The 16,178-nt window shown below is 38.8% G+C and overlaps 1 protein-coding gene across 4 annotated transcripts in view; it reads right to left on the reverse strand.

The window, feature by feature from the left end:
* fgd1 (FYVE, RhoGEF and PH domain containing 1) overlaps positions 1–16,178 on the reverse strand; it is a 31,404-nt gene that overhangs the window by 14,777 nt on the left and 449 nt on the right. For 2 of the 4 annotated variants that reach the window (XM_079467772.1, XM_079467770.1), the window contains exon 1: positions 4,027–4,147. The exons of the other annotated variants lie outside the window; for them this stretch is intronic. In XM_079467772.1, coding sequence (XP_079323898.1) covers positions 4,027–4,084 — 58 coding nt within the window. In that variant the 5' untranslated portion in view covers positions 4,085–4,147. Of the gene's footprint in view, positions 1–4,026; positions 4,148–16,178 lie in introns of those variants that run through there. 4 annotated transcript variants of the gene reach the window in all.

The following is a 16,178-nucleotide window of genomic DNA, read 5'->3' on the forward strand; positions in this document are numbered from 1 at the left end:
TAAAAAAAGCCCAGCTATCCCATACAAAGAGCTAATTGGTTCCATATGGTGACGCTCATACCAACTTGTGCAGGCAGGGGGCTGAAATGACTTCCACATGCTCCGACAAATTGCTTAAAGGTGAAGAAAGGCTAGCGAGGAAGAAACCAAAGTTATCCTGACCGCAGATTGGGATTTGCAACGTACGCCATTTTTCCCATGCGCTCGGTGCGGGAAAGGAAAATGTGCTTGAGGGATATGGACTTGAATACAGGAATCAAAAAACATGCACATGTAATTCCTATAAAAATATAATCAAAATAGATGAGATATCTTTAATATCTTAATTATTTCTACTAGACATATGAGAATAAATGGAAAGCAAATGAAAACTTTTGCTTAAGATATTTCAGATCAGATTTGCAATCAAAGTTCAATATTATTGTCTGAACTCAAACATTGCTCATCAAATTTACTCAAATCCATAATTTTACCTCTACGATCCACATTTTACACCTGCATACTACCTACGGATTTCAAAAATGTATTTTGTTCTCCTTGTCAATTTTGATGGATACCAAATTGGTTCTCAAATTAAACACAACTGAGAACTCCATCAAATCCTCAGCTATGAACGGCAAAACTGAGAACTTATCTTCCGCAATCTCACATTTCTAGGAAATCTAACTAGTCTTTCACATGGTCTTCAAGACAGACTTTTTTCCCACAGCCGACAAATAGCAGACAGAGAAAAAAAAATCTTTCCATTTTTTTACAGACTCAAAACCCAAAGTCAACTGAGGCAGCACGGCCTTGACAGGGAAAATCCTCCTTTTTTTCTCCCCCCAAAACAACAAGCAAGCATCTAATGAATACTAGACATGTATGCACACTACAGTTAGAAGGTCACCAATAATAATCTTTTACAGACATGTACAGACTGAAATGTTCATGCCCCATTTCTCCTGAAGACATAGAGGGCAGACAGGGAGGGGGTTACGGTCATAAAGATAAAGTGGAGACTGACATACCGCTGAAATAAAAACACGCTGTACTGCGCATCTATTCACAACACTAATCCTTCAACTGCTTCGGTTGCAGTTTATTAAAGGAATATTTCACACAACATGAAAACTGTGTCATTGACCGTTGTAGCTTGCATTTTAATAACAAGACCTGTGAGTTTGGAAAAACAAACTGGCAGGAAAGATTTCCAATCATAAATCAAAGTCTAACAAAATGATAATGAGAAAATGTTAATGAGCAAGTGGGCCGGCAGAGCAATTTGACGGACACGAAACCAGAAGATAGCCTAGACCTGATTTAAAGGGTAGTTCACCCAGAAATGAAAATCTATTATTTTTCTTCAGCGGAACATAAAATATATTTTGAAGCAGGCTGGTAACCAAACAAAGAGAGTCATAAACAGGTTTTAAAGGACACAAGGGTGAATAAATGATAGATGTTTTGGGGTGAACTATCCCTTTAAATCTGAGGGAATGTTCATCAAGGTCAAACGCTGTCTGAGAAGAATACGGTATATACCTGCACCTGCATTGTAAAGAAGTTACAATAAAGGACAGTCACTTCATGCTTCACATTTTTTCCCTAAGCGGCGCCAAGAGGCTCATAAAACTGAGCTGTGGTGCCGTTGAGACGGATGGAGGTATTGCTCGGCAGGTATTGAGGCACAACAGACCTGGATTTGACAACCTCTGCAAAAATCTCCACCCTTGGGTATGATCCTTCAAGATATCACTTACATCTTCACAATTCAGACGGATATCCACACAATGGCATGAAAACACCCCTATCTGGATGCTTACGTGCTCTGCAGCTGTTGAGCTTTCCACACTGTAGATATAAAGGTATATGATCAGAATTTAAACCAGGAATCATGTGGATTCTGCTCTGTTACAAACGGGCCGCTCGGTGAAGCTATAAAATCAAATCTACTCCAAAAGATCAGATTAAAGATCATAGGATACAAATAACGCTTCTCACGCAAAGCACCCTGGAGGCTTGGCTTAATTTAGATTTTATTAAAATGTGTCGATGGCATTTTGCTAAGGAAATAACACGTGTGAATGAATTATAATCAACATTTCTCTCTGTTTGGCATTATTCATTTTAAGATGGAGCTGAGATGCATTTTTTAATTTTCCAAGCTTGCGGCTAGAGGCGAGTTAGTCTGTTGGATGATGTCTATAGATTGGAGCATCTTCAGGTTACATTAACATACCCAGTCAGAATCCCAGTGCCCTGTCAGTCCACAAAATCAATATTGGAAAGCTTTGCTGATTCATCTATCTGCTCAGACTATGAATATTTCATGAACTGACTGATATAGAATGAGCTCTCAAAAAAGCCAGACCGTTTTACTCATCCCGACATACAGGAAACATAAAGAGGAACAGCAAACACGTGGCCATGGAAAAACACTCCAAAACAAAGGTTTGCTCTTTGATAATATATCTACCGCTGCGAGCATAGCCATGTGATGAAAACAGTAGGACTATTTATATCCCCGCACTGACAAGACATTCAACACACTGTCACCACACGAGCGCAGTCTCAGATACGCTTTCAGGCGGAGATGACACTGCATAACAATGTATAGTGAAGTAAAATGCCCCGTTCTTAAAACAGCACCCGACCTTTCCAAATATCTACAGACATTAAAGCGATTCAGATGCATAACAGCCAGATGCATGAATGCAATAACATCAAGAGATGCTAACATACAGCAGGTGACCTACTGAGGGTTGTCAATAATGTAGACTATAGCAGTGGAGAGACATCTGTGCTTCTGAAGTCTGCATTAATGGGTCAGGCCTGGCCTAAAACTAGTAAACCACTGCACACATCTGCCAGTCTTTCCCAAGAATTATATAACCAAATAAACACATTGCATTAGGGATAAAAGTACACCCAAAAATGGAAATCATTTGGCTATATACACTCCCTCATATCAAACACGACAGAAGATATTTAGAAGAACGTGGAAAAACAAACAACATTGACTACCATTGTATGGACATTTCTCTTTTAACCGACGTGAAGATAAATACATAATGACAGAATTTTTACCTTAGGGGTGAACTATCCCTTTAAAAAGACAGATTAAGCGCCTTGAGGGTCCAATGCTGTTTCGCAGGGAATCAACTTGCCAAGTAAGTATCTAGTAAATGTCGATACTTTTAAACACTTACACTTGAATGTTGCTCTTTCATTACTGAAACGTAGCAGGAAACTGAAGCTTGTTGCTGAAATGGATAGTGTAGTCATTCACACTCACATTGTCGAGAATTGACAAACAGCGGGCACTGTTTTGAAATATCATACATCCCTCTTCATGTCTAAAATATCAACTCATCAGACACACGATAAAACCCACACAGCATCCACATAACCAAACCCTGACAACAACATACACACACCTGCAGCTCACTTTACTTGCCAACGTCAGGTAACCTTCAAAAAGCATGCATACTGCAAATACAGGGGTTGATTGGGCAGTGGTAGCCTCCTGTAGATTCACAGCACACACACAAATGCCAGCTGCAGTGCATGTCTCCCTGCATCCCTGTGCAGCAGGATGCACCAGTTTGCAAAATGTAGGTGAAGCACCAATGCACAGACACCCCGGCCAATGGAAAATGTGCATCCAGATGTGATTTATCATGGGCATGACACACGATGTATGTTACAGGAGCATGTCATTCTTTTTCCAGGTACCTCAAAAATAAATTTAGATATATGCATACGAGGCATCAATGTAAACCTTTACACCTTTTTTAAAATGATCTCATGTTAAAGTCAATTATTAGTAAAAGGATGCCAGCTGGCGTATGCACCCCCATCTCATCCTGACACACTGAACTATTGAACATGCATGGGCATGACGGCGTTTCATGCAGCACCGCATTCAATGAGCAAAACGCACACTAGAGATTCCCACACTGCATAATCCGCTTTAACATCGCACAATTACACTTTAATGTGACAATACATACAAAGAAAATACGGTTAAAGAGAGTATCTTACCCCGGAGCACACTGGTTTTATCCATATACATCGCGCAGCAAAATACAAAACCGGTCATGAAAATACAGAACGGGAGACACAATCACCCCCAAACGCTCCAAGGACGAAATAAATATCGAGATGACACGATTACAGCGAAATCAAACGCGATTCCAGATGTTCCTCCACCGGCAAACGACCTAAGACGCGAGGAGTATCCGCGCGCATCTCCCAAGCAACGCGTTTTAATGCGCAAAAATCACGCTCGTCGGGCGCAAACTAAACCAGAACGAATATTTTGCAGGTTTTGCGGCGTTGGGCCATGATGACACCGAAAATGCGGATATAATAAGAGAAATAAAATCCACCTAGGCTCCCCCCCACCCCTCTCTGACAGCTCTGATAGCACAGACAGCAGCAGGACCCCGGTCCTCCCCCAGCCCCCTCCTCTCCACCATTCTGATCTCTGTTTCCTTGACAACAGTTAAGAGGGTTTAGTTTGGACTGTGTGTCTGCGTGTGTGTTGTGATACAGCTAATATTGTCCTCCAAAGCGCAAATGCGTGTTATGATTCGTTTAGTAATTTTCACTTTAAATGTGTGCATTTGCCAAATGCTTGTATGCGAAGCGCGTCGGGTATAGATTTATTCTGCACATGCGTTCCCTGGGAGTCGAACCCATGACCTTGGCATTTTCTCCATGGAGAGCTACGTTCATAATTTACCATTTTCGCTTCACACCAAAATACTATGGTGCGAACACTAAAAATCAGCCCACTATTGTGTCACCAGGTCCAAAAAACTCCTATTACAGGACATATTTCAATTAAATAAAAGAAAATTCTCTTTGATTTCATCATAATTTACATACAAAGAAAATATGCAAAACCATGTAGTCTTCTCTCACTTTACTCCAAAATAACATTGATATAAGGTGAACATACATTTTCCTATATTACTATGATGATAAAACTGAGCTGATGTATATGAAATCTGAGTATTAAAATAAGTTTGACAGATCTAGGGCCTGTGACTCATGATAAAACCTTCTCATATAAACCACAGGCGTGGTGCTGTATAATTAGGTTTCATGTAAAAATAGCCATCACCGACATCAGAAAGCTCACACAAATTCATCACACACATGACCCTGTTTATCATCATCATGTGCTGACTTCAACTAAAGAAAAAGAGTCAAATTGTAGATCTTAGGCTTAACAGTGTCTAAACAGACTCGGACAAGAATAAGTCCAACCTTTTAGTTAAAAGAATCGTCTTGTTGATAGATGCGTCACCTTCTGTTTTATTCCTTTATCAAGCACATCCACTAGCCAGAGAATCCTGTCTATACATGTAAAAAACTGAAATGTTTAATAGATGAAATGGTAACGAATAAACTTTAGGGACACCAAGGGTTTGTGAAATGTTGATATAAGGATATCCAGTGAGGTAAACACTACTGTGACTGACAAAAACCAACCATCCAGATGGATATCAAGGCGGATTAATGGTGCGTTTAGGTCAAGGTTCTCAGACACAACAATGAATTCTAACACGGAACATAAAAGTGTGAGAAAACCAAGCTAAAGAATCAACACTCGTCAAATGTCCATAATATTTAGCATTACCATTTGAATTGGGAAATCAAAAGAGCTGCTTGTATTTTACACATATTAAAGTACACAACATATAACAACAACTAAAGAATAAAAGCTATAAAAAGACAATTATAGAGAATTAAATATTCTTGCAAAGCTTTTATGTTTTGAAGGAAGGCCAAAACATTTTATCACCCGGCCGTATATACTTCAGATAGAGCTGACAAATATCAATTTAATGTAAAATTGAAATATCCTCATTCAGGTCCCTGGTCATGATTTCGTTGCTATGGTGATATGATACAGGGAGACTAGACGGCTGATGTCTGAAGTCTCACAATTTACACGAAGCATCCCTCAAGGAGGACCTTAATTTTGCTATTGTATGTCTCATAGTTTACATGACACGAGGGCAGTGTACGTCTCTCTCTCTCTTTAATTTCACTCACCCCTACTGGGTCAGTATTGCTTCTCTCTCTCAGGCCCTGGCGCAGGTTGTAGGCTTTAAATGGAGAGATTTACCCGCCTGATTTCCCTAGAGAGAAGACCATCTGCCTACTGTCACCCAGCCTAGTGTTGTGACTTCCATCCTGCGCACATGCGCTCTGACAGAGGCCATCGAGTCACGCACGCACATGTTCTTCTTGTGCCCAACACTGGCAGCGAACAGCATTTACATTATAAAATCTTGAATATGAATAATTTTATGAGAGTTTGTAGGTGCATTATATCGGTATTAAAGCAAATAACAATGAAAATGTGCACATCCTTGTGTTACCTCATGGCCTTACAATCCTGACTACAGCCCCATGGATGAATATAGAGTTGTAGTACAGTTCACTTGGCTTTTGTTAGCAAGAGTAAATGATGTTGACCTTTAGAATAATTAACAAGACAAACTAGACACAAGGCTTGAGCAGAATTGATTTAAAGTCCAAGCTAAAAGACACAATTTTATAACCGTTTATTAAATATGATTAAAATGGCAGTGACTCTGTTGCTGGTAAACCTCTGTTTGGGACTTCAACATAAGTACACAAAGCTTATGAAAACTAACCATGGTTTACTATAGTACGTTTTTCTATTTGCAGTAAACCGCCAAATTGACCCACAGATACCCTAGTTTAACCATAAAAATAAAGGATAATGTACAGGCAGCCGGTTGTTATTGCAGAATATCACACTGAAGGGACTAATTTCGTGATAACGGTCGGCTGCCTGTACATTATCCTGCATATAACGCGGCTACTTGCCACATGAGAAAATGGACATTAAATGTGAATTTGAAATATTTTATCAGCTCATTTTTACCGAATGCAGACCTTCTGTGAGGAAAAGTCGCTTGCTTTCGGTTGTAATTTGTAAATATAATGTCATTATTAAAAGGTCAATTTACATTTCATTTATAAAAAAACTCAAAACGATTTGCTGCATCCGGGATACCCTGTGTTATTAGTTTAGAGAGGTTGTTATCTGGGAATAACGAACCTGCAAATGTTGGGACTGGCCAATCAGAATCAAGCATTCCAACGAGCCGTGTAATAAAACTTTGTTAGCACATTTGTAATTATCCCAAGTGTACTCACTAATTTTGCAGTATGTATGCACTGCTAAGGATGTGAACGTCGGACCCAGGGTCCGAAATCGCCTACTTCCATACTAAATAAGCAGGCGAAAAGTATGTGTGTCCAAAATCTCAGTATACAATAAACAGTAGGCGAGAAATACCCGAATGGTCTACTCCTTCCGGGGAGTGTGTATATCCCATGATGCCACGGGAGCTGAGCAACGTTTACTATATAGACATTTTAAAAGTCAATAGGTAGATACTTATTCAAACTCAGTACGTACTGTCAATAGTATGCGATTTCGGACGCAGCGTCAGAGTATTATACACATTACACTGTATCCCACAATACAGTCTGACATACTGCTGAGTAAAACAGAATATTCAATGAAGGAAAAATGACTTTGCCTCTGAGATCAGATCATGAAAAATGGCTGTTACTTATCAGAAAGAGGCCAAAATAAGATGTCAGCTGAAAAAATGAAGTCAATTCTATTTTATTTATGTAGCGCTTCATTTTACGTTGTTGCAAAACAGCTTTAGAGTAAATACATAATATGACAGACTGTAAAGACAAGGGGGAGTAGTATAGAAATACGGCAACAAAATTGATAGAAAACAGGAAAAAGTATTTTATAGGTTTTGCTGAGAACTTAAATGTTTTACATTTATTCAAATGGATGCTTCAGAAAAACATGTCAATCTTCATTTTTATAAAATCGCGGCTTTTGGTAAAACCATGCATAAAGACATCCCACTAAAATTATATACTATATAGTTTTATGAATTTTCTCATAAAAGTTAGAATACTAAATCTCATTTATTTTATTTATGGAATAAGAAGATAAACCAGGTCAAATATGATTGAACCCTTTCACACAAAGATGTCACTATGCGCAGCTATCGTGTCCACTAAAGTTAAACAGAAGCCAAAAAAAGTTTATCATAAAAGACTAACAAAAGGAAAAGCATCCGTCGTAATTCATGCATGAAAGAGTTAATTCTGACTTTTAACAGCATGCTACAATTTAGTTCCGAATACATCTCTTCACAATTGATTTATGAACTTAAACGGATGGAGTAGTAGGTAGCATGACACAGTTCGTCCTACGCCGATATACAGGAGGTGTCGAGTACACCAGTGGATTAAGGCCGGCTGTTGTGTAGTGTTTGTAATGGAGCTGGTGTGAGTGGTGATGGGCCGGTCGAGGCCTTGAGAGTCTCAGCTGTTTGCTTGCTGATATGTTGAACTCAATCCCAGAGGGCTGCATTTGTTACACCCCCTTCACCAGATGTCTAACAACGCTCTCAGCTAGAGGGGGCTGGTTGTCAGCTGACTTGTAAGAATACTCTCACACAAAAAAAACATGATTAATAACATCCGGTCCTTTTAAAAACAAGCCTCTTATGACCTTCATGTGACTTCAGAATAAAGAAACAATACAGTTTTGAGCAACCCGACCAAGAAAATATTTTTAGGACTATGAACAAATAGAGTAAACCAGGCTGTAAAGTCTAAACAAATAAACAAAAAAGACTATATTTGAAATAATGTTAACTAAAAGACAAAGTAAAATTAGACCCGAATGTACATGCGTCTTTCTTCAGTGGAACACAAAACAAGATATTTTGAGAAATTACTGTGGTTTTGTGGCTATATAATGGAAGTCAATAGAGACCGATGATCTTTAAAAGAAAAAAGACATACAGGTTTTGAATGACATTAGGGAAGTATAAATAATTAAAGAATTCTTATTTTTGGGTGGACTGTCGTTTCTAAAACACATTTGGAATGAAATAATCAGTATTATTCTGTCAAAGATTGCCATCAACTAAAAGACACACATTTGAAATCAGTTTTATCATATTCTTCCACATCAAAATCGGTCACCACTCTACACCTCTTAAGATGCCCTACTATGAGAAAGATTCAGTCTGAGAAAGTACCAGCTTGCAGATATTCAAGAAAGACCTTCACGGTGCACAAAAGGTGAAAGATTTATGATATCATTGATTTTTACTACGAGTAGCTTCACTTATATCTAGCAGAGAATCCATCTTGCTTTGGTTACAGTTTTCATTCTTCCATTTCAGTTCTGATATACTGTGTGTATATATATATATATATCCTCTGTTTGGAATGTGCATGCTTTGTTCAGCGCAGACAGGGCTGGAATGTTGGTTTACCTTTGGCATTTCAGAGTCTTAAATGACTCTAGTGCAAGTCTTCAAGACATGGAGGCGAGGTTAAAGTTAGCTAATGCATTTAACAATGTTAACAAATACAACCTTATTGTAAAGTGTCAATATATATCACAGATTTGAGATTGTCAACTTCTACAAATGACTCTAGTCTCGTCAATAAATAATGGAAAAGTATTTCCCGCATACATTTAAATTTGAATGGATATGTTATGTAAAATAAGTGTTAGCGAGATTAGGGTTAAATACTAGGATCGCTTGCTGACATACTGTAAATCCAACAGACAACTTGTTTTACAGGCTGATTTAAATAGATAAATGCAAAATACCAGGATAATCTATTAAAAGGATAGTACCCAAAAAATAAATTTCCGTCATCATTTATTCACCCTCAGTTTACCCGTGTAAACAGGTATTTAGTGTATTTTTTCTGTGGAACACAAAAGAAGATATTGTGAGAAATGTTTCAGTGGATTTGTGTACATACGATGGAAGTCAATGTTGTTTGGTTACCACCAGCGTAGCTCAAACATCTTTTACGTTCTGCATGATTACTTTTTTGTAATGACATGACTGATTAAATCATTTTCATTTTGGGGTTCCTAATCCCTTTAATAGGTGTAAATAGGGTCAATGTCTTTAATAGTCTTCCATTTAAAAGAGGGGACGACTCACTGTCCATCATATATGGTTTCGTCGTTTACATAAATCGAAAGACACGTTAATTTGGAATCTAACTCTCAAAGTGTATAAAATGCCACACGTATAGGAAAATCCATGCGCAGGCATCCCTCATTTCTTTGCAGCTGGAAAAAAGTGGTTAGGAGGTCAAATTTGTCTCGCCTGCCTTCTTTCGTCACGTTTCCCTGCCGAGACAGACAGCAAAGACAGAGATTCTCGACACTCGGGACTTTGAGACTCATCTCTGTATTTACCAAACCCTCCCCCTGTTTAGCGCAGCAGATTAAAGCGAGCAGGATTTGACTGAGTGGTTTAAAGCTCTATCTGGCTCCTCTTGAGCGATAAGAGCTACTCTGAACTGCACTCTTTCTCTCTCGCTCTCTCTCTCTCCTTTCTCCTGCCACGTTGTCTGGGGTTTCAAACGTCAGCATGGTATTCCCGCACGCCGACACAGTGACACTCTCTCTTTGCTTTCCCCTCATTTTCCTCTCTATCCCACTCTTCCCTTCCCATCCCAACCCCCTCCTCTCCCCTAGTTTTGCTCTTCATCTCCTCCTCCTCCTCCTCCTCTCCTCACAGCTGCAGTAGCAGATAGCATTAAAGCTCACGTCTTTAGCAGAGTCACCCGCAGACTTCCTTAAAATATTTACATGCATAACCAGAGGGAAGTGTTATTGGTCAGAGTCTGCTCTTTAGGAGATTTCATGGAACTTGCAGTTGTGTCTCATTTAACAGTCTCAAATGTTTCTCCTAAAATTCCATAGAAATAAAAAAAGTCAAAATCTCACTGATGACTAGGATGAGTCTCACTGATATTTCTAAACCACCTCTTAACAAACACATGCATTGATAACATTTGATCATATTTATTCCAAAAGGAATCAAGAGAAAGAGTCAAACAATCTATGAACATCTACAATAAATCAACAGAAACATGGTGCTCCTGAAGAAAGGAATGAGAAACAGAAAGGTGAGAACAGTAAAGACGTCTCGCTCTGTCACGGCAAGCTAACACTCTCACACAGTACCTGCTAAAAACACTCCACGATGAATCACATCCGCTTTAGGATCACACACACATTACTAACCAAACATTTACACACCATATGACTCCTAGCATAACCTTGATTCGATGAAACAAAAGCACGGCATCGATGGGGAAATCTAAAAATGTGACCTATGGGGAACTATGAGTGGAAGCCATGTGGTGAAGGTCAAAAGTCAAGTGTCCTGCTCAAGGGCAAAATTTGGTTCTCATGGTGTTGGGGGTTGACTAAAACGCTTGTCTTGACTCTCGTGTAGGACTCGTCGCTGGCTCTGTATTCTCGCGTCCCTCTGGATCTCCACCGTGAGCACCATCCAAACCTCAGAGGTTTCTATTTATACTCACGTGTGACCAAACTGCTTGTCAGTTCCCTTTGATAGCTATATTTTCTCATCGTTTTATGACGTGCCTTCCAAGTTCTGTAGGACTGGAGAAGAATCATATACAGATATATTTTTGTCATGTTTGTTAGGGCAAGTGTCACTATTGCTACCGTTCATTGGGTTTGAGTGCGTGTTCAAATCACAAACCCAAGTACTAAACTTTGGCACGTATCTCATCCTGAACCATTTTAGCTACGGACATCAATGATACATCAAACCATGTGGCCTGTTGGGTAGAGATGTGGCAGTTTTCTCTGGAGGAAGATAAAACGCAAAAATATCCACACACATTAATTAAATTGATAGTTCATTCAAAACTAAAAACGCTGAATTTCTTTACTCACCCTCTTGTCATTTCAAACCTGTATGACGATCATTCTTCTACAGAACACATAAGATGATATTTTGAGGAAGGTTGGCAACCGAACACACAAAACCAATGCAAGTGAATGGGTGCCGGTTAACAACATTCTTCAAAATATCTACTTTTGTGTCCTGAGGAAGAAAAAGTCACATAGGTTAAAAATTATGACAGCGTTTTCATTTCTGTGTCTGAAGACCAAAGGTCAAACCACCTAGCAACTCCCTAGCAACCATCTTGACACAGTCAAGCCCTAGTTTCAGGCCAACATTATTATTCATTTCATAAAGTTCTGCAGAAACTGTTGTTTCTCTTAACCTGAAATGGCGTAATCCCAAAGTAACAACCAACCCAAATAATGGTTTTAACTTTCATACCGTCCTTCCGGTTTATATCGTAACCTGCGCTGCACAACACCTGGAAATGATTATAAATAAAAAATGATTCATGACTTTCATGGGAACTTAACAAGAAACCAGTTGAGCATGGTCAACACAGCTCCTAGTTGCCCCACAGACGCCACTGTTTATTTCCCCGACGGCTTCAAATCATATCACCCTATAATAATAAATACAATGTAGACCGTGTCGGAATATAACGCAAGGCTGAAAAATCAACACGCTGAAAGAAAACCGCAATCGGATTAACGGTCTCATACTTTGTACTCTTTGTGTAGTTCCAGCTTATTGAATACGATTTAAAGAGAGAATTGTTTTGGTTTTCTTCAAATGAATACATTTTTATAACATTATTGAATTACTGGTGGACATGAAAGCTCCCTCCAGAAATCACTTTTGGCCACTGCTATAAGTTTAGAGGATTTCAGAAATGTATTTAAAGTCCTGTCCGCTCCCTGATAAACCAAATGATTTGAGGCATCAATTATGTTTGCAACACTTAAAGGAATAGTTAACACACCTTTTGTCATTTCAAACCTGTATGGTTTTCTGTCTTCTGCAGAAAACACAGGAAGATATTTTGAAGAATGTTGGTAACAGAAAACTGTTGGTCCCCAACGTTTGTGTTCTGAAGAAGAAAGACAATGAAACCGGCTTAAATTACAACAGGGTGAGTAAATAATCGCTGAATTTTAATTTTGAAGATGAATTATCCCTTTTGTTAGGGTCAAAGCCTTGTTTAAATCACTAACCCGGAACATGAGAGATAGTTAAAGTGATGCTAGTTAACACAAAGTGACCCCGTTTTGATAGATGTACTTACTGTACAGATCTAACAGGTATGTGTGAACATTTAATTGAATTCATAATATAAGAAATTAAGTCACATGTTTGACAGAACGGAAACAACCGCCTCGGAGTAACTCAACCTCTCTACCAGATGCCTTTTATACGAGTATGTGGGCGTTTATAAAGGTCTTCAAGGGGACAGCCGCTGAATTAAAGGCATGCTTCTGTCTCCATTGTTACACAGGCTGATGCTGGCAAAGCGTTTATATAGACCAAGAACATTTCAATCCGTAAAGCAAAAAAAAAACCACCTCTAAAACAAGACAAACACTGATCAGTATAATTAATTTCTGTAATAGTGTAAACTAAAAATGTCCTACTCATCTACAGAGTTGGCCGTCTTCTGGAACTCAGCAAAGTAAATCATACTACTAGATGTTTAAGTAAACCAAGTAGCTCCGTCTCTCCCTGCTCTGTATTTATAAAAAGGCCGACAAGGTCACACGTGTGGGTTTGTTTTGAATACCGGCCCTCCTCAACAAAATCTGCGTTACAAAGCCAATATGGAGATGGTCTCGTTCATTCCCAACCTATATATGGATACATGTCGAGCACTGTTTCTTTAACAGCGTTCTGGAGATTTACAGGGAGTTTGGCTCATTCACACAAGTGTAACTCTCCAGCCGAGGAGCCAGACAGACTTCCTACTCATCTACTGAGTTGGCAGTGAACCAATGAGTACTGCCGTGCTGTCCTTATAACAGCTCCGGATGAGCAGGAGATCGACTGAGTTTCTAAACTCATAGATGCTCGTGATATCTGTCAGGGAGAAGATAGGATTGTCTTTCCAAAAACCATGCGACAATGATCATGAGAGTTTGATCGCAGGCTGTTAACAGATACACACCCTCTCAGAAATAGACGGATCCAAGTTTTTGCAACACCTTCCCTCACATTCCGACATTTTCCAGCAAAACATCATCATCCAAGGAAAACAGACCAAAGAGAAAATGGTGTAAATTATGGTTTCTGTTTTTATTTCAACAACAAGATGAAAACACAAGATTTAAGTTTCTGTGATCAGTGAGGTACGCTCATTTTGAAATAATCTACTTGCATTTAAGATTCACGAGTCCGTCACAAAAGGTATCCCCACTTTAAAATCTTCCTTCATTACACATTAGATTATTCCTGGTGTCCATCTTTTATTGACAAACTGTCAGATCTCTACAAACACAATCCTGCAGACGATGCCACGATCTGAAGTGTCTAGATTGAAAAACAGCATGCACGCATGTCTACACATCAAAGCTTTACATTTCTCATCAACCTAAATACAGCCGCGGAAAAAGATCCCATTTTTTTATAATTTTCGTTTTTCTGAATTTACTATTTATAGGCATTTTTTATATAAAAGTATCATTTTTGTGTTTCATTCTGTGAACTGGTGTGAATATTGTTTCTATTTGCATTTATTTGCAGAAATTCAAAACTTGAGAAACAAACAAAAATATCAGAAAATATACTCTGTATTTTTTCAGATGTCAAATACTGCAAAGAAAACAAGTTCATATTCACTTTGAAGTAATTCAACAGTAATATCTGTACATGTATTTAGCAAAAGTTAATGGGATAACCTGGATTTTATAGGAGTTTTCAGCCTGTCAGTCTTTTACATTGCTGTTGGATGACTTTATGTCACTCCTGAGGTTTGACTTAGATTAAATTCAACAGACACTGGACTGAAATGGCCACAATACATCTAGAAAGGCTGATTAAATAAAAATTTGGAATGCTCATTAAAATATTTCCACGGCTCTATATCTAAACACAAACTGCATTGCTAAACAAATGCGATGTCATTCAGTTGTAAAATATGACTCCTGCATTCCTGCGCAAAACACATCACCAGGATGTTGCTTAGGTGTTCTGAAGGGCTTCAATCTATTGCTATGTGGGGGCTGGGGTATTGTTAGGGGGCTAGAGCCCACCCATGTCTATGGATGTCTCTACTCTCTATCGCCCAGGTCTCATTATCAACAAGTCAAATATTTATAAATAAATCTCAAATCCAATCTCTTCACGCAAAATCACACTGATGTGTTTCTACCAGCCGCTTGCCAACATCGTGGTCCGCACAGACACAAGTCACCGCTCCGTACCCCGGCACTGCCCGAGAAAATATCTCAAACTGACAGAGGCACACAACGACACACACAAGTACAAGCAATGCAGCACTAACAGAGCAAAGAGAGACCCCGGACAGGACGACAAGACTCCACTTCAAGGTCTCTGCTATGGTCTTATCAGCGAGAGAGTAGCGGACCATGTGAACATCACAATGTGCACAGTGAACATCTGCCGTCCTGCAGATACAAACACCTTTGCATGTATAACGGAGAGTTGTTTTATCTGGTAGTAATGCATTTCCTTTCTCGCCGAAACAGCGAGCATTGATTTAATGCCAATCTCCACTTGGAAACAAACATACGTGGTGGCAGGTTAATACATTGTGCCTTTTTGACTGATGATCTTGTCTTTAAACAAATCCATTCAGAGCACAACAGCCTGCTCAGTGTTGGATAAATAAGATGAATGGTTTTTTTCAGTAATCATTCGAATGAGCTCCACCTCCTTTTCATATCCTTGAAAGGGAATTAACCTACGCAAAAGCATGCTTGAATCTACATCGAGCAATAGCATCTTAAACAGCAATATTTCTTTCGTTTTTTAATCAAACGATGGGGTCAAAAGTAGGTGACTAATTTGCATATTGTGTGACCTAAAACCATATGCAAGTTTTCAAGCATACAGAATCAAGACAACTCATAATGACTGGAGTGGGAACATTTTTCCACACAAGTAGAGTCACATATCATTTTACACAAAAACATGTTGCATTTTTGCATTAAGCAGAAGCTTTTATCCAAAGCAACCAACAGTTTTGTGAATTATAGGCACAATTGTAGTAACGTTTTTTGTCCGATTGTCAACTGTATTACTATAGTTTTACAACAAATACCATGGTTACACAATAGTTACTGTTGCGAGACCCTAGAACATATGTGGTTACTATGATTCGACTACAAATAAAAATCAATTGTTGTATGGGTATCTATTCGATATGGACTGTCATTCGAAAGAAACGTC

Source organism: Barbatula barbatula, assembly GCF_947034865.1.
Source record: "Barbatula barbatula genome assembly, chromosome: 11".
In the NCBI taxonomy this organism is placed as follows: domain Eukaryota; kingdom Metazoa; phylum Chordata; class Actinopteri; order Cypriniformes; family Nemacheilidae; genus Barbatula; species Barbatula barbatula.